Source organism: Scyliorhinus canicula, chromosome 3 (assembly GCF_902713615.1).
Source record: "Scyliorhinus canicula chromosome 3, sScyCan1.1, whole genome shotgun sequence".
NCBI lineage: Eukaryota > Metazoa > Chordata > Chondrichthyes > Carcharhiniformes > Scyliorhinidae > Scyliorhinus > Scyliorhinus canicula.
In genome coordinates, this window is record NC_052148.1 from 109,791,679 (window position 1) to 109,814,187 (window position 22,509).

Genomic DNA, 22,509 nt, shown 5'->3' on the forward strand with positions numbered 1-22,509 from the left:
ACCAAACCTCTTTGTACACATTTTTGTTTTCCTTTTCTGATTGTCCTCTTCTCGTGCTTTCCATTTTTGTATCTCCCCTGGCTCGCTCTCTCTCTCTCTCTCGCTCTTGCTCTCAGAATTTTTCCTTTTATCGAGCTCCCTGGTAGCTCATTGAGCATTAATATATATATCTGATGGGGGCTGGTTTAGTTCAGTTGGCTGAACAGCTAGTTCGTAATACAGAATGAGGCCAACAACGGTTCAGGTAAGGGCAGCACGGTAGCACAATGGTTAGCACAGACGCTTCACAGCTCTAGGGTCACAAGTTCGATTCCTGGCTTGGGTCACTGTCTGTGCAGAGTCTGCACATTATCCCATGCCTGCGTAGGTTTCCTCCGGGTGCTCCAGTTTCCTCACACAGTCCAAAGATGTGTAAGTTAGGTAGATTGAACGTGTTAAATTGTCTTTAGTGTCCAAAAATAAAGGGTTAGGTGGGGTTACTGGGTTACGGGGATAGGGTGGAGGTGTGGCCTTGGGTGGGGTGCTGTTTCCAAGGGCCGGTGCAGACTCAATGGGCTGAATGGCCTCCTTCTGCACTGTAAATTCTATGAGCGTGGGTTCAAATGCCATACCAGCTGAGGTTATTCAAGGCCTTCTCAACCTTGCCCCTCACCAAAGGTGTGGTGATCCCTCAGGTTAAATCACTTCCGGTCAGTTCTCCCCTTCAAAGGGGAAAGCAGCCTATGGTCACCTGGGACTCTGGAAATATTACTTTATTACTATGTGTCAGACCTGCAATTCAAATGGGATAAACATAAATAAAATATTTCTGATTGCACACGAGTTATACACCTAACACAATTCAATTTAATTTGCAGTTTTTAATGCCAAATCCTAGTTTTGAGCAGTATTTATACTGTAGGTGGTTTCCCACGATCTTGTACTGAAAAGTGTCAACTTAATTCAGTTAGCAGTGCTCTCGCCTCTGATTCCACAACTTGAACTCAAACTCCACTCGAGAGACTTGAGAAAATTGTCCAGGCTGACTCTTCAGTGGTATACAGAGGGGGTGTTACACTCTTATAACCCTAACCCTGGAGTTCTCCCTCAATAAACCTCACTATTCCAGATTAACTGGCATTTACCTCAATTGCTTTTTGTGAGACCTTATTGTGCACAAATTGACTGCTAAATTTGCCTTCACAACAAAAATGGCAATAGGACAAATTGCCTCTGAAGCGAATGAGAGTTTTGTTCCCATATTATATGCTGATTTAGTTTTTCAAATGTGTCTTTTTTTTGTATTTTCATTTTAGGAGCATGGTGGGCAGTTCGAAATTTTGGTGAAATTTCAGGCACTGTGTCAATAGAGATGGGAACAGGGACTTACATCCATGCTCTTGACAATGGTCTATTTACGCTTGGAGCACCGCATAAAGGTTTGGCACAATTTGAAATGTCTTAATCTGGATTAATCTTTTCTCTTAAGTCTCATTAATATTTTATGACTTTAGAAATTGAAAATTCAGTACTATTTATGATTTCCAGAATTGTTTTTTTTTAAAGTCCTTGTGTATTCATTTGCTGAATCACTTATCTTATTGCTCTGATTTCATTTAAAAATTGTGTAAATTAGTAAAGCATTAATATCGATAGTTAGATTGATTTTGTTAAAGAACAAAAAATGTCATTAAAAATTATATTTGGGGGTACATTTTCACATTGCCATGCTAGGTATAAAGCCAGCGTTGTCCAGATCATTGAATTTCACCTCTTCTGTTTTCAATGGAAATATAAATGAAAATTGGGCTGTTACTGTACTGCACAGCCTAATCACAATGCTGGATTTATACCTAAACAGTAAATTTAAAATTTACCCTTTTTCCCCTCCTTTCTTTGCAATGATGACCAAATGTGACCATCAGATTAAGAAATCTTCATCCAATCATCCATTACTGCAGCTTGAATTTGCAGCTTGAAGTTGGCTGTCAGAAGGTGCGCAATAGACAGAAGGTGCACAATAGACTCAAGATTTTCCTCTTGTCTCCGGAGGCATACACAACCTATGCTTGACATATCCCAGCTGGGTTACAGCTGAAGCTAGGAAAGCAGTGTATACATATGTACAGGAATCAGTATTCAAAACAAGTTTTGGTTAATCCTAAATTTCTTGGAAAAAAATTTAACACGTTACGTGATATATTGATCAGTGCTTTTAACCTGTAATTATTCAGTATGTATTAACTTGGCGCAATTGCACGCCATCCGAGAAGGTCGTGGGTTCAAGCCTGATTCCAGGATTTGAGCATTTAATTTAGACTCACTTCAGTGCAGTAGTGAGGGAATACTGTAGAGTTGGAGCTGCTGCATTTCAGATAAGACATGAAACCAAGCCCCAGTCAGCCTCTTCTACTGGGCATAAAAGATCATACTAATCGTAAAAGAGAAAGGGAGTTATCCTGGTGCTCTGGCCAGCAGTCATCCCTCAACCATCATCAAAATTGACGGCAGGAAACAAAACGCTGGGACCGGGCGAGGACCGAGCCGGCGGCGGGGATTGACACCTCCCCCCCCCCCCCCCTACGCACAACAGGAGAACGTGAGGACTGAGCCAGTGGCAGGGATCAAGCCAGTGGCAGGGGGAACCCCCGCAACGACCATGAGGCTGGCAGCTGAACAAAGGAGGACACCCGGCCCAACCAGAAGCCTCTCTCTCGACCCTCCTGACCCGGCATGAGGGTGAGCGAGGGGGGAAAAAAGAACTTCCCCAAACACCTTTTGAAGAAAAAACTTGTAAAGAGAAAGAAAACATTTTTTCTTTTCCCCTTTTGTTTTAACAAGGGGAAAAAAATGTTTTTTTATTTAAAAAGTTTTGAAAAAGGGGTTCAAGAGGGGGAAAAAAATGTTAAAGGAGAGAAGGGAAGGGGAAAAGAAAAGGGGGGGGAACCTGAAGGTAGCCAAAACAGAGGGACAAAGGGCACCAGAAGCAGACGGGCAATGGGCGAGCCCACTCCGACGAGCTAACCAGCAAACGAAGCGGCGGAACGGAAGGTTCGCCGCAACAAAAAGAACTGGGCAGACAGGAGCTTTTTCCCCTTGGGCCAAGGGGGAACTGGAAGGCAGCCTTTGCCGAGGCGCTGAGGGAACTTCAGCAGGAAAGCAAGGCAGAGGCCACAGCAAATATAGAGGCCGCAGTGCAGGCAGCAATGGCCAAGGCCCTGGCGGAGGTGCAGCTCGCCCTGGGAAGAGCAGAGGAGAGACTGGATGCCCAAGAGCCGACCATGAAAGAGCTGGAAAAAAACGTGATTGACAAGATCGAACGGATCACGGCCCTGGAGAAGGAGGGGCACAATGCAGGGGAGCTTGAAGGGCAGAATGGACAATCAGGAAAAACCGCTCGGGAAGGCAAAATGTAAGGATAATGGGCCTTCCAGAGGGGATTGAGGGTAGAAACCCCACGGCTTACGTGGCCGCGATGCTGGGTAACTTAGTGGGGAGGAAAACTTTCCCCAACCCACCACAAATGGACAGATCACTGCGCCCGAAGCCCACGGCAGGGGAGCATCCAAGGGCAGATATAGCTAAACTGCACCGGTACCAAGACAGGGAAACAATCCTGCGCTGGGTCAGGCAAAACAGAACCTGCAAATGGGAAGGACGCTTCATTAGAGTCTACGAGGACATTGGGGCAGACCTAGCCAGGAGACGGGCCGAATTCAATAGAGCGAAAGCAGCTCTTCACACGAAGGACATATGTTGTGGTATGCTGTACCCAGCGAAACTCTGGGTCACATACCAAGAAAGAGTGTACTTCTTCACAGACCAGCCGAAGCAAACCAGTTTGTCGAGGAACACGGGCTGGAAAGCCGACAGCAAGGGTAGAAATAATGGGCCCCTGGGAAGGGGCAACAACATGCCAAGGCGGGGTGGGGGCAGGGTGGGGGGGGGGGGGAGCGAGCAAGTGAGAGGAGTGCAGGATAGGACGGGGGAAGAGCGGGCAGAAAACCGTAGAGGTCGGGCGAGGGAGAAGCGGGACAGTAACCCCCCAAGAGGGGGCCACCACACTAGCAGGAAAGCTAGCGCAGGAGGCATGCAACAAAGCAGGGCCGCAGCGTGCCTCCAGCAGGGGGGACAGCGCCAGATAGGGGTTGGGTGGGGGGGACCACACAACAGAGACAGGAGTGCAAACGGGGATAGGAGCAGGGTAAAGATGGACAAGAGAGGTATACGGGACAGGGGAGAAAAAGGGGGGAGAGGGAGGGGTTGGGATGGGGTGGGAGCACAGGGAAGGAGTGACAAACAAGGCGAGAAAAGGAATAGCAATAGGGCTACAAATTGCCACAACCAAGGGCTCGGAACAAGTAATCACTGCAAGCATCCACCCAGTACTGTCTCTGGGCGAAGGGAGACCCCAGAGGGCAGGGGGCTACCCGCGTGGCAGACGCACAGTTGGCGGCCATGTTGGGTACCCCCTGGACAAATGGAAACCCTGGAGCGCAGGGGCCCGACCGCATGGAGAGAGCAGTGACAGCGGCCATCCTGGACGGCCCCCTAACAAAGGGAAACCCCGGAGGACAGGGGAGTGTCCACCAGGTAAGTATGGTTAATCCCACAGGAGCGGGGGGACAGAAGCCAGCCACCAGGGTAGTCACCTGGAATGTAAGGGGACTCAGTGGCCCAGTGAAAAGATCCAGAGTCCTCACCCACCTAAGAAATATGAAAGCCAACATAATCTTCCTCCAAGAGACACACCTGAGAGAGGAGGACCGACTGCGGGTAAGGAAGGGCTGGGTAAGGCAGACCGACCATTCCTGCTACGGGGCAAGGGCCATGGGGGGTGGCAATACTGATCGGCAAGAAGACTATGTTTAGGGCAACGAAGACGGTTACGGACCCAGGGGGACGGTACGTCATGGTCACCTGAATGGGGCACCGGTAGTACTAGTTAACCTGTACGCGCCCAACTGGGACGACACGAGCTTCATCAAAAAGACCATGGCAAAAATCCCCGACACAGCAATGCACCGACTAAACATGGAGGGGGAGGACTTAACTGTGTACAGGACCCAACGACTGACAGATCAAGCTCCAAAACGAGGAAAACTTCAAGCATGGCAAGCGAACTCGGTCACTTTATGGAACAGCTGGGAGCGGTGGACCCCTGGAGGTTCACCCACCGAGGGGAGGAGTTCTCCTTCTTCGCCCCAGTGCACAAAGTATACACCAGAATTGACCACTTTGTGGTGGGGAAAACGGTGCTCCCAGGGATAGACAATTGTGTTATCTGACCACGCTCCACACTACATTTACGTGAGGCTGGAGACGGGCAGGGCCCAACGGTTGGACATTGCCCTACCAGCAGACAAGGCCTTCAATGAAAAGATGTAGAGTACACTGAAGCAGAGTACACGGAGAAAAACCAAAACGGGGCGGTCTCGCTCTCCACGTTCTGGGAAGCGCTAAACGCTAAAGAGGGGAAATTATCGCTTTCAAAGCGCGAAGAGATAGGGCGGAAAGGGCGGGTAGGCAGCAGCTGGTTGACTCCATACTGGAGGTAGACCGTAAATACTCCGAGGCCCCGACCGTAGAGCTCCTGGCGGAGAGGAAAGAGCTAGAAAGGAACTTTGATCTGCTCTCCACCGGGGAAGCAGTGCACCAACTCCGCCAGGCACAGGACCCTATACGAACACAGAGACAAAGCCAGCTGCCTGTTGGCACACCAGCTGAGAAAGCAGGCAGCCACCAGAGAAATTGCACAAATCAGGGATACCAGAGGCACATTAGAAACAGAACCGGAAAAGATTAACAAAACCTTCCAGGCCTTGTACCAAGGGCTGTACACCTCAGAGCCCCAATGGGGGAGTCTGGAATGAAACGGTTCTTTGATAGACTGGACATACCAGTCGTGGGGGAGGGCAGAAAATGGGGCCTGGAAGCACCACTAGCACTGGGAGAGATCATGGACAGCATTAGCTCCATGCAGGCAGGGAAGGCACCATGACCAGACAGGTTCCTGACGGACTTCTACAAAAAATTTGTGACAGCACTGGCCCCGCACCTGCGGGAGATGTTCACAGACTCGCTGGCGAGTGACACACTGCCATCTACGCTAGCACAGGCCTAAATCTCACTGATACCTAATAAAGATAAAGATCCAACGGAATGTGGGTCATACAGACCCATCTCAATGCTGAACGCAGATGCCAAAATCCTAGCCAAAAGGTTAGAAGATTGCGTAAAGTGGTTGCAGAGGACCAGACAGGTTTTGTCAAAGGTAGGCAGCTAACCTCGAACATCAAGGCGCCTGCTAAACATGATAATGACCCCATCCGAGGAGAGAACACCTGAGGTGATCATCTCCCTAGATGCAGAAAAGGCCTTCAACAGGGTCGAATGGAAATATTCCATAGAGGTACTGGAACGGTTCAGGCTTGGAACAGGGTTCACCTCCTGGGTAAAACTCCTATACAACGCTCCCATGGCGAGCTTACGGACCAACAACAGCAACTCCCGATACTTCCAGCTGCACAGGGGCACTAGACAAGGATGCTCACTGTCCCCGCTGCTGTTCGCCCTAGCGATCGAACCATTAGCAATTGCTCTCAGAGCAGCAAAAAGCTGGAGGGGGATCCAAAGGGGCGGCAGAGAGCACAGAGTCTCACTCTATGCAGATGACCTGCTCCTCTACATTTCGGACCCACAAAGCAGCAAGGACGGAATCATCGTGCTCCTGAAAGAGTTTGGCGCCTTCTCGTTCTACAAACTCGACATGAGCAAAAGTTAGATCTTCTCGGTACACTCAAGTACAGGGGACAGCACTAATGGGACTGCCGTTTAAACAAGCCCGACACAAATTCCGCTACCTGGGGATCCAAATAGCCCATGACTGGAAAGTGATCCACAAATGGAACCTCACCAGTCTGACAGAGGAAGTAAAACAGGACCTACAAAGATGGAACACACTCCCACTCTCGCGGGGAGAGTCCAGACAATCAAAATGAACGTGCTGCCCAGGTACCTCTTCCTACTTAGATCCATCCCGATCTACATCCCCAAAGCCTTTTTCAAAGCACTAGACAAACTAATCATGGCATTCGTATGGGGAGAGAAGAATGCTAGGATCCCAAAGAAGGTCCTACAAAAAACAAAATCAGGGGGAGGGGGGGGGGGGCTTGGCCTCCCAAACCTACAATTCTACCACTGGGCGGCGACGGCCAAGCGAATAAGGGGATGGATCAAGGAGCCGGAAGCCGATGTGCGCGGAAGAGGCCTCCTGCAGGGGGACCTCCCTCCGGGCCCTCGCCACGGAACTCCCATCCCCACCCAAAAAACACTCTGCCCGGTGGTGATAGCCACCCTCCAGTCCTGGAACCAAGTACGGCAGCAATGTGGCCTGACCAAAATGTCGGACAAAGCTCCCATCTGCAACAACCATAGGTTCATACCAGCGCTGACTGACACCACCTTCAAAAGGGACACTGACAGTCAGGGACGATTACACGGACGGCAGGATCGCAACACTGGGCGAACTGACAGAGAAATTCCAGCTAGCCAGGTGGAACGAGCTAAGGTACCTGCAACTCAAAAACTTCCTACGAAAGGAGACAAAGACGTATCCACAAGCGCCACGACAGACATTACTGGAAGAGTTACTGGACGCAAGCATCCTAGATAAAGGGAACTGTGGCGACATGTATGACTGACAGGTAGAAAGGGCCAACACCGTACTCCAACAAGAAATAAATGGGAGGAGGACCAGGGGATTGAAATAGGGTGGGGACTTTGGAGCGAAGCACTACATAGGGTCAACTCCACCTCCATGTGCGCAAGGCTCAGCCTGACGCAATTAAAAGTGGTACACAGAGCCCACTTAACAAGAACTCGTATGAGTAGGTTCGGAGGTGGAGGATAGATGTGAACGGTGCCAAGGAGGACCAGCCAACCACGCCCACATGTTCTGGTCTTGCCCCAGAGTTGCGGGGCACTGGACAGCCTTCTTCGAGGCAATGTCCAAAGTGGTGGGGATGAGGGTGGAGCCATGCCAGAAAGTGGCGGTCTTCGGGGTATCAGACCAGCCAGATCTATTCCTGGGGAGGAGGGCGGACGCCCTTGCCTTTGCCTCCCTGATCACCTGCTGTAGAATCCTGTTCGGTTGGCGGTCAGCAGCACCACCCAAAGCTGCAGACTGGCTGTCCGACCTCTCAGAATCTCTCCAAATGGAGAAAATCAAATTCGCCATCCGAGGGTCGGACAATGACTTCCACAGAACGTGGGAGCCATTCACCCAGTTGTTCCGAGACCTGTTGGTGGCCAACGAACAAGCAGTACGGTAGCATTATGGATAGCACAAATGCTTCACAGCTCCAGGGTCCCAGGTTCGAATCCCGGCTTGGGTCACTGTCTGTGTGGAGTCTGCACGTTCTCCCCGTGTGTGCGTGGGTTTCCTCCGGTTTCCTCCCACAGCACAAAGATGTGCAGGTTAGGTGGGTTAGCCGTGATAAATTGCCCTTGGGGTCCAAATTGCACTTAGTGTTAGGTGGGGTTACTGGGTTATGGGGATAGGGTGGAGGTATGGGCTTGGGTAGGGCGCTCTTTCCAAGAGCCGGTGCAGACTTGATGGGCCGAATGGCCTCCTTCTGCATTGTAAATTCTATAAAAAAATAAAATAAAATAATAACCAGGTAGCCAAGAATCAGGGGAAAGTCGCCGAGGCGGGGGCGGGAGGGATAGCAGCTAAACCTAAGAGAAAAGAAAGGCGAACCACAGGAGAAGGGGAGGGGGTGGAAGAGGGGGGGGACCGGGAACAATCGAGGGGAACCAGTGAGGTGGGGGCGGAGGCAAGGGAATGGCATACAGAAGGAGGGCACGGGAAACAAGAACAAACTTGGCATCTACAGGAGCAGAGAACAAGGAAAATCCGGGCGAAAGACAGGACAAACGGCTGAAGCAGAGATGATCACGAGACGACAACGGCAGTGAAAACCATCCGGGAGAAGCAAGCGGCAACACCAACACCAGATCCATTCACGAATTGCCCTCTGTAATTGTATCTCTCTCCCCCCCCCCCCCCCCCCCCCCCCCCCCCCCCGCCCCCGCCACACACCACTTAAATGATCTGAAAGGTGCAATATGAATACAAGTTTGTTTATTCATGCTTTACGGAAGAGAAAACATTTAGCAGTTCTCGTGTCACAGCTTTCAGCAGCAATTGCTGTAAGATGAAAATGAACAATTGCCTTTCACATTGTAAGATACGATCTACATTTATACTTTTTTTCTTCTACAGAGGATAATCAAATCCCTGATCCCCCGGAGCAGTTAACAGCCATTAAATTATCTGAAACCAGGTGAGAAATAAGAGTGGCATTTTTTTCATTTGATTGAAGGGAAGGAAGAAGATGCATCTCATTTACTCATTAATGGAGTAAACCGAGGCAGTTATGGAATTGGATAAGAACTCCATAAAATCAAGCTAAAATCAGCCTACATTAATTTGTTCAACCAATCCAAATGCTGAAATGGTTGGCCATGTATAGAAAATCACTCACAGTCAGACGATAGAAAGCATCCTATCTGGCTGCATCACAGCCTGGTATGGCAACTGCTCGGCCCAGGACCGCAAGAAACTTCAGAGATTCGTGAACACCGCCCAGTCCATCACACAAACCTGCCTCCCATCCATTGACTCCATCTACACCTCCTGCTTCCTGGGGAAAGCGGGCAGCAAAATCAAAGACCCCTCCCACCCGCCTTACTCTTCCAACTTCTTCCATCAGGCAGGATATACGGAAGTCTGAGAACACGCACGAACAGACTTTTCACAATAACTTCATACTTGTGACAAAAAGAGTATTATTATTATAAATGTGAAAGGTGTGTATAATTGCAAGACAGCGTAGAAGTACACAAATTCACAAACCAAAATCTATTACATTTCCTGAAATGTGTGTGCATACGCGTTAGATATACACAATAAAAATAAAGTATATACTGAGATATTTTTAAAAAATAATAAATTTAGAGTACCCAATGCATTTTTTTCCAATTAAGGGGCAATTTGCATGGCCAATCCACCTACCCTGCACATCTTTGGGTTGTGGGGGTGAGACCCACGCAAACACGGAGAGAATGTGCAAACTCCACACAGTCAGTGACCCGGGGCTGGGATCGAACCTGAGACCTGTGCTGTGAGGCAGTGCTAACCACTCTGCCACCATGCTACCCCATTTGAGAAATATTTATATTTGAATACATTATTTACACGCTTCACATACAATTTTACAATTTAAAAATGAATTCTAAGGAATTTGTGCTACTTTATTCAAATTTATTAAAGGAATTTTTGTAAGGTCCCCATTGGTACTTTAGAACAATTCTTAGACTGTTAAATGCAGGTGGCCATGGTGATGATGGGACGGTTCAGGATCCGAGAAGATCATTTTGGTCCATCAACTTGGCTCCAAAGTGCAGAGAAAGAATGTAGAGTCCATTACCTGTATCACTCACTTGTTTCATTTTGACAAATGCACTCCATTTTCCCATTGTAATTACTGAAGTTATCAGTATAGTCTGCCTTACTGGGCAAGGCAGTCCATACCAAATATTCACCATCTTCTGTCAGATTGCTTTTTTTTTGCCCCACCCCCTCCCACTGTCATTCTCTGTGCCATGCTAAACATTTATTATAGTCAACTGATCAACTTTTATTATTCCTTCTCACAAACACAATTCATAGAATCCCTGCAGTGCAGAGGGAGGCCATTCAGCCCATTGATTCTACACTGGCCCTTGAATAGAGCACCCTACCTAAGCCCACCTCCACCCCATCCCTGCCTAACCTTTTGGGCACTAAGGGGCAATTTATCATGGCCAATCCACCTAGTCTGCACATCTTCAGACTGAGGGAGGAAACCGGAGCACCCAGAGGAAACCCATGCAGACACAGGGAGAACCTGCAAACTCCACACAGTCACCCAAGGCCAGAATTGAACCTGGGTCCCTGGCATTGTGACGCAGCAGTGCTAACCACTGTGCTACCATGCCATCTTTGTGGTCTTTCCTTGTAGTTTAGATACCCAATGACTCTTTCAGATGAACTGCACTTTGCTATCTTTTCCAGTCCCTTGATATCCTTCCTGTAGCAGGGTAACCAGAAAGAAGGAAGCAGATTTGCATTCTATCATTCCGTGTACTGTAGAATCCAAAATTGTATTTACTTAATTGACAACAGCTACACACTATGCATCAACAACTTGCATCTCTATCGTACCTTTATTACCGTAAAGAAAACTCCCGAGACACCTCACAGAAGTGTTGTCTGACAGAATTTGATGACAGATTGTCATTGATCTGATAAGATCACTAGTTATGAACAATCAATCCTTTTGCTCATGTTCTTTTATAAATCCATCATTCAGTTGCTCTGCTGTCTGTGCGTTTTAAATAGATACCTTTTGAATCAAATCTTCTAACGGTCCAATTGTCAATTATTAGATTAGTAATTTCAATTAGAAGGAGACACTAATGTGTTGATCAGGGTTTAAAAGTGTCAGATGTTATTACTATCTTCTGTAATATATTAAAAGTTAATATGAATCTAACTATTTAATAAAATAATTTGGCATATGGCAATCAGACAACTTTGCAGTTTATAATAACGATTGAAATCAAAGTCTTGCATTAATATTTCAGAATATATTTTGACTATTGGTTATTTCCTATAGAATAGCGCTGAAGTCCGGCTATGGCAAATATATGGGAATAAATTCTGATGGCGTTGTTACCGGACGATCGGATGCAATTGGGTCAAGAGAACAATGGGAACCAGTTTTTCAGGATGTAAGTTGCTTACCCATATTTTGTCAGTTCTGCTCCAGAACCATTTATCTCTTGCTATTAATCGACCTTCCCTCATTTCAAATATAAAGCAGCAAATAACAGCCAGTATCAAATACCGATTGGGTGTCAGCTGGAGCATTGTGTTCAATTCTGGGTTCCACACTTTAGGAAGAATGTCAAGGTATTCGGGTGAGGAATAGATTTACTAGAATGGGAGCAGAATTGAGGGTTTTCAACTGTATGAAAAAACTGGAGAAGCTGCAGTTGTTCTCCTTAGTGCAGAGAAGATTTAACAGTGGTCTTTAAAATCATGGACAGCTTTGATAGAGTAAAACGAAGAGAAACGTTTCAGATTGCTTGTCCAACGTCCAGTACTTGATGAACAGAAACGTGCTCCAACTAATTTCCCAATTCTGCCTCTATAATATTACCTGACTCTGTCTTGTCAGCGCATATACTGCTGAAACTCTCATTCCTGTCTTTGTCATCTCTAGGCTTGACTATTCCAGTGCACTCAATCCCTGGCTGCTCTCCCATCTTCCACCCTTCATAAACTTTAGTTCATCCAAAGGTCTGCTGCCTGTATCCTAAATCGCACTGAGTCTGTTCAGCCTGTTATTTTTAAAATATCTCGCCCTTGTTTTCAAATACCTTCAGGCCTTGCTACACCCCATCTCTGTAACCTCATCCAGCCTTAAAACTTCTGAGATATCTGCAGTCCTTAGTTTAGGCCTTTTATGTAGCCTAGATCTTAATCACTGCACCATTGGCAGACATAGCTTCAGCTGCCAAGACCCTTAGCTCTGGAATTCATTACCTAGACTGCTTTTCTTTCCTTGAACTGACCATTTCAAGCAACGTATTGGTCATCTGTCCTAATATGATTTACATAGTTCAATGTCACATTCTATTTTATAATACCCATTAAAGTATCTTGAGACGTTTTATTATGTTGAAGACACTACATAAATGCAAGTTGTTGTGGGAGAAGGACAGTTAACCAGAGGAGACAGATTTACGGTGATTAGCAAAAGAGCCAGAGATATCATGAGAAAGCGTTTTTTTCTTATACAGTTGTCATGGGAATGTCACTTTAAGACATGTTTGTCTGCTCAAGTTACTGCAGTGGTGTCAGTGTGGGTGGAGCTGGGCTGTCTGTCAGCTTTTAGTTTCGCTTTGAGAAAAGCTTGGGTGGGGCTGTGTTTTTTGTTTTTTTCTAGTGTTGGAGCTGCAGCCAGCCAAAGAAGGTGTAATGTTGTTCTCTCTGCCATCTAAAGACTATCTCTTGATCATTTGGTGAATTCAAAGTGATAACTGTTCTCAGTAGTGAATTTAAACCTGATGTGCTTCTGTTAAAAGGTTTTTTTTGTCTTATGGATGTTAAAAGGAAAGTTTAAGGATTACTTAGTGTTATATTCTTTGAATTGTATTTTGAATTGATGGTTGCTAAGATGTTCACTATGTTTTAAAAAGGTTAACTGAGTTCATAGAATAAACATTGTTTTGCTTTAAAAAATACTGTTAGATGTCTGCTGCACCACACTTGCAGAGTGGGCCATGTGCTCACCAGATCACAATTTATTAAAAGTTGTGGGTCAGGTGAACTCCATGATACACTTCGGGGTTCTCTAAATCCTGGCCCATAACACAGTGGGTTGGTGTGATCTGGCATGTACAGCCTGAAAAGGTGGTTGAAGCTATTCAACAGTGACTTTTATCAGTTTATTTGAATGAATCAGATTCAATGAACCAAATGGCCTACTTCTCCTACATCTTATGGAATGGGTGGATAATTTGGAATTGTTAGTCAAATTGATTGATTACAATCAGCTGGGAAGTGGTACGTAGAAAACTGTTGGGAGTTCTAAGTCCTTGGGTTCTGACCGACTGCATCCTAGTGTCTTAAAAGAAGTGTCTAGTGAGATAGATGACGCGTTGGTTTTCATTTTCCAAAATTCAGTAGATTTGGGGAAGGTTCCATTAGATTGGAAAATAGCAAATGTCGCTCCTGTATTCAAAAAGAGGGAGAGACAAAGCAGGAAACTGCAGGTCAAGTTAGCTTAACATCTGTCACAGGAAAATGGGGGGCCTCACGGTAGCATGGTGGTTAGCATCAATGCTTCACAGCTCCAGGGTCCCAGGTTCGATTCCCGGCTGGGTCACTGTCTGTGTGGAGTCTGCACGTCCTCCCTGTGTGTGCGTGGGTTTCCTCCGGGTGCTCCGGTTTCCTCCCACAGTCCAAAGATGTGCGGGTTAGGTGGATTGGCCATGCTAAATTGCCCATAGTGTAAGGTTAATGGGGGGATTGTTGGGTTACGGGTATACGGGTTACGTGGGTTTAAGTAGGGTGATCATTGCTCGGCACAACATCGAGGGCCGAAGGGCCTGTTCTGTGCTGTACTGTTCTATGTTCTATGTTCTATGTTAGAAGCCAATGGTCCATAACTTCCTCAGAGTGGCAATCAGCGCCGGATTCTCACACTGTACTAACTTACCTGCGCTAAATTTCCTAACTGCCTGTCTCACCTGACCTTCCTGACTCAGGCTGGGTGAGATTCAAACAGCACAGCAGGTCCCTGGGTCTAGCATCAAATTCTAAAAGAAATGCTGCAAAGGAGGACAAGCTAGTTGCTGTAAAGCAGGTGCGTTTAACGGTCCTATTGAAAATAACAGACCAGGGAGAAGTTAAGTGGGTGGGAGCTGGTGGGGGTGGTCGGACATTGGGGGGAGATAGTCAGTCACTGAGGTGGGTACCGAGACATGGGGGGGGGGGGGGGGGGCGGACAACAGTGGGGGGGGGGGGGGGGGGGGGGGGGGGGGCGGTCGGACAACAGTGGAGTGGGGGCTCGGAAGTTGGGGGATTCAGATATCGGGGTCAATGTCAGGATAAGCAGGAGGGTCGGACGTTGGGGGAGTGGGCATTCGGGGAGTTGGAATTAGCGGTTCGGGTTGGGTCTGGAGGTCAGTTTGGCTAGTGAGGATGAAATCTGTGTAGGTTGGGGTCGACAGTGGGGAATACCTTCTGAGGTGCTTAGCTGGGGCAGTGGGAGTGTCTTCTGGGGGTTCGGTAGTGTTTGGGATGCCCTGTGTGGAGACAAGTCGGGGTCTTCAAACTGGCAGTGTGGGTCGCACCGCCCGATATCATTGTAAATGTGGATGCGAAGCTATTGGTGAAGGTGTTGGTAGAGCAGATAGAAAACTGTGTGTCGGTGGTGGTAGGGGAAGTCCAGACAGGCTTCATGAAGGGGCAGCAGCTATTGGCCAATGTTTGGAGGCTCTTGAATGTGATAATGATGCCCTCAACAGGTGGTTGTGTCTATGAAGATGGAGAAAGCGTTTGACAGTGTGGAGTGGCTGTACCTATTCGAAGTGCTGGGCTGGTTCGGGTCTGGGCAGAGATTTGTAGACTGGGCGAGATTGTTGTATTGGGCTCCTCAGGCCGGCGGGCTGACCAATAGTGTCAATTTTGGGTTGCACCGGGGGACAAGGCAGGGGTGCCTGCTCGTTCCTTTGCACTTTGCCCTAACAATTTAACTTTTGGCAATGGCACACTCAAGGAGGTGGCGGGACATTGAGTCTATTTTGTACGCTGATAACCTCTTGGTATATATTGCAAACCCAGTTCAAAGTTTCAACAGAATTATGGGGATCTCTGGGGAGCTGTCTTTTTTCAGGCTCAATATGGGGAAAAGTGAGGTATTCCCGATCAAAACCCAAGGACAGTGGGAGAGTTTAAAGAGATTGCCATTTTAGTTGGTAGGGGGTGAGCTTTCAATATCTTGGGATACACGTGGCACAAAGCTGGGCCCATCTACACAAGTTAAATCTGGCAGCGCTGGTGGAGGGAATGAAGGAGGACTTGAGGAGGTGGGATGTGTTGCCTTTGCCATTTGCTGGAAGGGTCCAGATGGTGATGGTGTTGCCCAAGTTTTTGATCATGCTTCAGAATCTACTGATTTTCATGCCCAAGTCTTTTTTTAGTAGGGTGAATAAGATGATACTGGGGTTCGTGTGGGCGGGTCAGGTTCCCCAGATTAGGAGGTTGTTTCTGGAAAAGGGGGGCTGGCGCTGCCGAATCTGTAGAATTATCATTGGGTGACGAACGTAGCTATGGTTCAGAAGTGGGCATTGGAGGGGATGTTGATGTTGGGACGAATGGAGGAGGGTTTTTTAAAATTAATTTACGGGACGTGGGCGTCGCTGGTTAGACCAGCAGTTGTTGCCCATCCCTAAAGGGACCAGTCTGAGGGCGCTGCTGTTGGCACCTTTCCTTTTTTGACGACAAGGTAGTCCATGAGCTTGGTGGTGGTATCAGCGTTGAGGGTGTGGAATAAATGTCGGCAGCACTGTAGGATGTAAGACATGTCCTTGTGGGCGCTGATTTGTGGCAACCACAGGTTTGTTCTGGCAGGGCTGGATAAGAGGATTCAGGGGTCCAGACTGTTGGGGATAGAGCATTTTTGGGACCTGTTTGTTGGGGGTAAATTTGCGGAATTGGAGGAGCTTGAGGAGGTGCACTTGCTGCCGAAGGGGAATGGGCTCAGGTACTTGCAGGTGAGGGGTTTCTTGAGGAAGGAGGTGGGTTTGTTCCCTCAGCTGCCACCTCCAGCGCTACAGGACAAGCTACTGTCCGAGGATGAGATAGGCGAGAGCAAGGTGTCAGATATATATGGGGAGCTGATGAAAAGTCATGGTACCCCGATGGAGGAGGTCCTGGGCAAGTGGGAGGAGGAGTTGGAAGCGGCAGTGCAAGCTGGAGTGTGGAGTAAGGGTCTGGGAAGGATAAACCCGTCCTTGTCGTGGTGCAAGACTCAGTCGCATACAATTCAAGGTGGTGCATCGGGCTCGTATGATGTGGTCTAGGATGAACCTTTTTTTGTGCAGGGGTGGAAGATGGGTGTGGGTGTTGTGCAGGGAGTCCGGTGAACCATGTCCATATGTCTTGGGCATGTCCCAGGTTCGAGGAGTACTGGAACCAATTTGTGAACATAATGTCGAAGATTTTGTGGGCAGCACAGTGGTTACCACTGCGGCTTCACAGTGCCAGGGTTCCAGGTTCAATTCCCCACTGGGTCACTGTCTGTATGGAGTCTGCACGTTCTCCCCGTGTCTGCGTGGGTTTCCTCCGGGTGCTCTGGTTTCCTCCCACAGTTCAAAGACGTACAGTTTAGGTGGATTAGCCATGCTAAATTGCCCTTAGTGTCCAAAAAAGGTTAGATGGGGTTATTGGGTTAAGTGGGTCGGTGCAGACCCGATGGGTCAAATGGCCTCCTTCTGTACTGTATGTTCTATATTCTATTTCGGGAGTGGAGGTGACGCCGAGCCCATGGGTGGCGATATTTGGGGTGTCGGAGGATATGGGAGTGCAGGTGCAGAGAGAAGCTTACAAGTGGTAGCGTTTGCCTCCCTGATAGCCCGGAGGCAGATCCTGCTGTGCTGGTGGGATTCGGAGCCGCTGAAAGTGGGGGCATGGGTGTAGCGACTTGGCAGAATTCCTCCCCCTAGAAAAAAATAAAGTTCACCATGAGATGGGGTTCTCCTTAAGGTGGGGGCTGACTTCTTTAAGGGACATTTAACATGTCAGCAGCGGGGGATTTTTTGGGTTTTGTTTGGGTTGGGGGCTGGGTGTAAAAAGAGGGTGGAGTGGCAGTACAGAGGAATAGTGTTAACTGTATATGGTTTACTGTTGCTGTTGTTTGCTCATTCCTGTTCTGTATAAATTTGAAAATACCTCCAATAAAAAAATTTTTTTTAAATAGTTACGCTGAAGTTAAAAGTGCGTTTATTTCTTCTAACACAGAGTAACTATTAGTGTCACACTGGCAGACCATCTGAAGTTAGTGATTCGTAGAACAACACAATTGTCAAGGGAAGTTAGTGCTTCTGGACAATTGCTGGGTAAACCTTTACCTTGGAGCCTCCGACTTGAACTCCTATTTGGGTAACCCCCAAATCCGACGCTGGAAAGCCAGGAAGTTACAGGCCATTATCAAAGACATTATAACAGGACTTTTAGATAAGTTCAAGGTAATCGGGCAGAGTCTACATGGTTTTGTGAAAGGAAAATCATGTTTAACCAATTTATTGGAGTTCTTTGGAGAAATAACGTGCTATGGATAAAGAGGAATCTGTGGATGTATTGTACTTATATTTCCAGAAGGCATTTGATAAGGTACCACATCAAGGGTTAGTGGTCTCCTGCTTTCTATGTTCTTGAAGCATTGGATAAACTGCGTAATTATCTTCAGGTAGTAGCCATGGAAGGTTTGAATGTGCCGGAACCACTGGAACATGCAGTTTACCATCTCCAAAGGAACATGTCACCAATAATATAATGCACTCCCACCACAGCAGTCTTTATTATCCACAGCAGTGAAACATCAGTCTTTATTATGTGCTGCAAGAAGTTTGCTTTTATCCATGAGCATTTTTTGTCCACGAGCAATACAAGGGGACATCCATCATATTATTCAATAATATGTTTTGTCTTATATAGTATAATGCTCCTGCCTGCCTCTCTGTGTGTTGTATAATTAAAAGACTTACACAGGATATCCCAGCTTAAAAGTTATATCAGGTGTTACACTTAGAACATAGAACATTACAGCGCAGTACGGGCCCTTCGGCCCTCGATGTTGCGCTGACCTGTGAAACCATCTGAAGCCTATCTGACCTACACTATTCCATTTTCATCCATATGTCTATCCAGTGACCACTTAAATGCCCTTAAAGTTGGCGAGTCTACTACTGTTGCAGACAGGGCGTTCCACACCCCTACTACTCTCTGAGTAAAGAAACTGCCTCTGACATCTGTCCTATATCTACCACCCCTCAATTTAAAGCTATGTCCCCTCGTGTTAGTCATCACCATCCGAGGAAAGAGACTCTCACTGTCCACCCTATCTAACCCTCTGACTATCTTATATGTTTCTATTAAGTCACCTCTCAGCCTTCTCCTCTCTAACGAAAACAACCTCAAGTCCCTGAGCCTTTCCTCGTAAGACCTTCCCTCCATACCAGGCAACATCCTAGTAAATCTCCTCTGAACCCTTTCCAAAGCTTCCACATCCTTCCTATAATGTGGTGACCAGAACTGCACGCAGTACTCCAGGAGCAGCCGCACCAGAGTTATGTACAGCTGCAGCATGATCTTGTGGCTCCAAAACTCAATCCCCCTACTGATAAAGGCTAGCACACCATATGCCTTCTTAACAGCCCTATTAACCTGGGTGGCAACTTTCAGGGATTTATGTACCTGGATGCTTCAAACATATGTAGCACATTTTCTGATTGTATTGAATGCCCACTTATTAATTTAATGTCACTGCTCAAATACGGACCAGTAGGCAAAAGTATCATTCAACAACTAGAAATACAGTCAACTGCTTGAAAGAACATTACTGAAAATTAATGGCCATGTTGATTTGCCATTAAGTCCATTCTGACCAGAATCGTAGAATTGTTACAGCACAGAAGAGGCAATTTGGTCCATCATGTCTGCACCAGCTTTCCAAATGGCCATCATGACTTAGTGCCAGTGCCATTCTCCAGCCTTTCTCCATACTCCTGCACATTGTTTCTATTCAAATAATCATCGAATGCCCTCTTGAATACCTCAATTGAACCTTCCTCCACCATACCTTCAGACAGTGCATTCCAAACCATTCGTATGGAAAGATTTTTTTCTCTCATATCATTTACTTCTTTTACAAATCACTTTAAATCTGTGCCCTTTCGTTCTTGATTCTATCACAAGTGGAAAAAGTTTTCCCTTATCTGCTGTCCAGCCATGATTTTGAACATCTTGTTATGATACCCTGGGCAAGTGCGTGGTCAATTCCAGCCCCAGAGACCTGGGGTGGGATTCTCTAAAAATGGGGCTATGTCCCCACGCCGGCGGGAAAACCGGTGGCAACGACTCCGGCGTCAACGGCCCTCAAGTGTGAGGAATCCTCACCTTTCTAGGGGGCTAGGAAGCTGCCGGAGTCGTCCCTGCAGCTCCAGACGGCTGGGAACGGCCCGCGCAAGTCCACGCAAGTGAGGAACGGCCGGCGTGATCTTGAGCATGCGCAGAACGGTCGGCGTATTTCCGCGCATGCGCGGGCTTCCCTTCTCTGCGCTGTATGGTGGAGCCCTACTGGGGTCCAGCGCGGAGTAAAGTAGGCCCCCACGGAACCAGCACGCCCGCTGATCGGTAGGCCCCGATCGCGGGCCAGGCCGCCGTGGACCCACCCCCAGGGTCCCAGACACACCGGGCAGCACGGTAGCATTGTGGATAGCACAATTGCTTCACAGCTCCAGTGTCCCAGGTTTGATTCCGGCATGGGTCACTGTCTGTGCAGAGTCTGCACATCCTCCCCGTGTGTGCGTGGGTTTCCACCGGGTGCTCCAGTTTCCTCCCACAGTCCAAAGATGTGCAGGTTAGGTGGATTGGCCATGTTAAATTGCCCTTGGTGTCCAAAATTGCCCTTGGTGTTGGGTGGGTTGCTGGGTTATGGGGATAGGGTGGAGGTGTGGGCCTTGGGTAGGGTGCTCTTTCTGCACCTTCTGGTGCTCCTTCTGCACTGTATATGATCTATGACCGAACATAGAACAGCACAGAACAGGCCCTTCGGCCCTCGATGTTGTGCCGAGCAATGATCACCCTACTCAAACCCACGTATCCACCCTATACCCGTAACCCAACAACCCCCCCCTTAACCTTATTTTTTTTAGGACACTACGGGCAATTTAGCATGGCCAATCCACCTAACCCGCACATCTTTGGACTGTGGGAGGAAACCGGAGCACCCGGAGGAAACCCATGCACACACGGGGAGGACGTGCAGACTCCACACAGACAGTGACCCAGCCGGGAATCGAACCTGGGACCCTGGAGCTGTGAACCATTTATGCTAACCACCATGCTACCGTGCTGCCCTTAAGTGAAGACAAACATACGGTGGGGGTAGGGAAAGGATTGAAAATAACAGGGATTAAAAGTGCATGAGATGGTTCTTTACTGCCGAGGTAGCAGTCTTTGTAGCCGGCAATCTTCCACGGACACCAAGTGTTACAATCATCGGTTGGTTTGGATCTTCTAATGTTTGGCTTCAATTAGAAACGTCAGGCTGTAGAATTCTCTCTGAGGGGTCACTTCTACTTGATTGACCTCCGTCTCATCTCACACTGATGGTTCCCCTCAGGTCTGTGCAATTCTAGCTTGTGCCCACCAGATGGACTATCAACCTAAGTGAGTTAAAACTACAGTTCCCAGCATGAGGGTTTTAAGTGGACTATTAAACAGCCCCTCTCTTTATTCTGAACCCTCGGGAAGAATCCAGCAGTGGGGAGAGAGTTCAGAGCTCCGGCCTCACAGTTGCCTAAGCAGAACAGAAATTACGACTTTCCCACAGCTCCCAGATTGTGCAGGAAGAGGAAAGCATTTTTGTCACAAGTCCCCAGCTGAGAGAGATCTGCTTTAGCTTCCTCACAGGCTCAAAGCATTTTAAATAGCTAGGCAGAGAGGTGGCAGAGAGAGCCTAGACTGGCTATGTGCTGCTTTCCAGGTCTGTACTTAACTGAGAGACAAAATGGAACTTTCTTGGGTTTTTCCAGAATCTTCTGAAAGGCTCCACCAATTCCAAACAAGAACAGAAATGTCCCAGAATTTCCAAAGAGCTGATTGGCTGCTTGCCAAGTCCATCAAAAATATACCAGACTATGCCACAGAGCAGACTGAATCAAGGGATCTGCCTGGTCAGTCCAAATGGCAGCTTGCAGTGGGGGGTTCAGCTCAAAACCTAAAGTCTGTAATGTTGCAGGACAGGAACAGACAAAGATTTAACAAGTCCCTTACAATCTCTATTAAATCTCCCCTTAACCGCCTTCTCTCCAAGGAGAACAGCCCAACCTCTCCAATCTATCCTGATAACTGAAGATTCTCATTCCTGGAACCATTCTTGTAAACCTCTTCTGCACTCTCTCCAATGGGCACATCTTTCCTACAATGTGATGCCCAGGACTGTAGCCAATACTCCAGCTGAGGTCTAATTTGTGTCTTGTATGAGTTGATATAACCACCTTGCTTTTATGCTACTAATAAGAAAGACTTTATGCTTTATTAACTGCTATCTCCACATGACCTGCCATCTTTAATGGTCTATGCACATAAACACCCAGGTAATAATAATCTATCTCAGTGTCACAAGTAGGCTTACATTAACACTGCAATGAAAGTTACTGTGATAATCTTCTAGTTGCCACACTCCACCACCTATTCAGGTACTCTGAGGGAGAATTCGGAATGTCCAATTCACCTCACAAGCATGTATTTCGGGACTTGTGGGAGGAAACCGCAGCACTTGGAGGAAACCCACACAGACATGGGGAGAACGTGCAGATTCCACACAGACTGTGACACAAGCTGGGAATTGAACCTGGGACCCTGGAGCTGTGAAGCAAGTTTGCTAACCATTGTGCTATCGTGCCACCCTCTACCCCTGCACCCCTTAAGGACTTTACCGCTAATTTTATATTGTCTCTCTATGTCCTTCCTCTCAAAATGCATCACCTCACACTACAAGTTGAACTTCATCTGCCACCTATCTGCCCATTCTACCAACTTGTCTGTGTCCTTTTGAAGTTCTACACTGTCCTCTTCACAGTCTTCAAGTGAAAATAACAATTAAAACATAAATATGCAAAATTTGA

General features: G+C 47.5%; 1 protein-coding gene across 1 annotated transcript in view; it reads left to right on the forward strand.

Annotated features, from left to right (window-relative positions):
• frg1 (FSHD region gene 1) overlaps positions 1–22,509 on the forward strand; it is a 60,081-nt gene that overhangs the window by 13,417 nt on the left and 24,155 nt on the right. Inside the window, exons 3-5 of the mRNA XM_038791078.1 lie at positions 1,296–1,418; positions 9,266–9,326; positions 11,703–11,817. Coding sequence (XP_038647006.1) covers positions 1,296–1,418; positions 9,266–9,326; positions 11,703–11,817 — 299 coding nt within the window. The remainder of the gene's footprint in view (positions 1–1,295; positions 1,419–9,265; positions 9,327–11,702; positions 11,818–22,509) is intronic.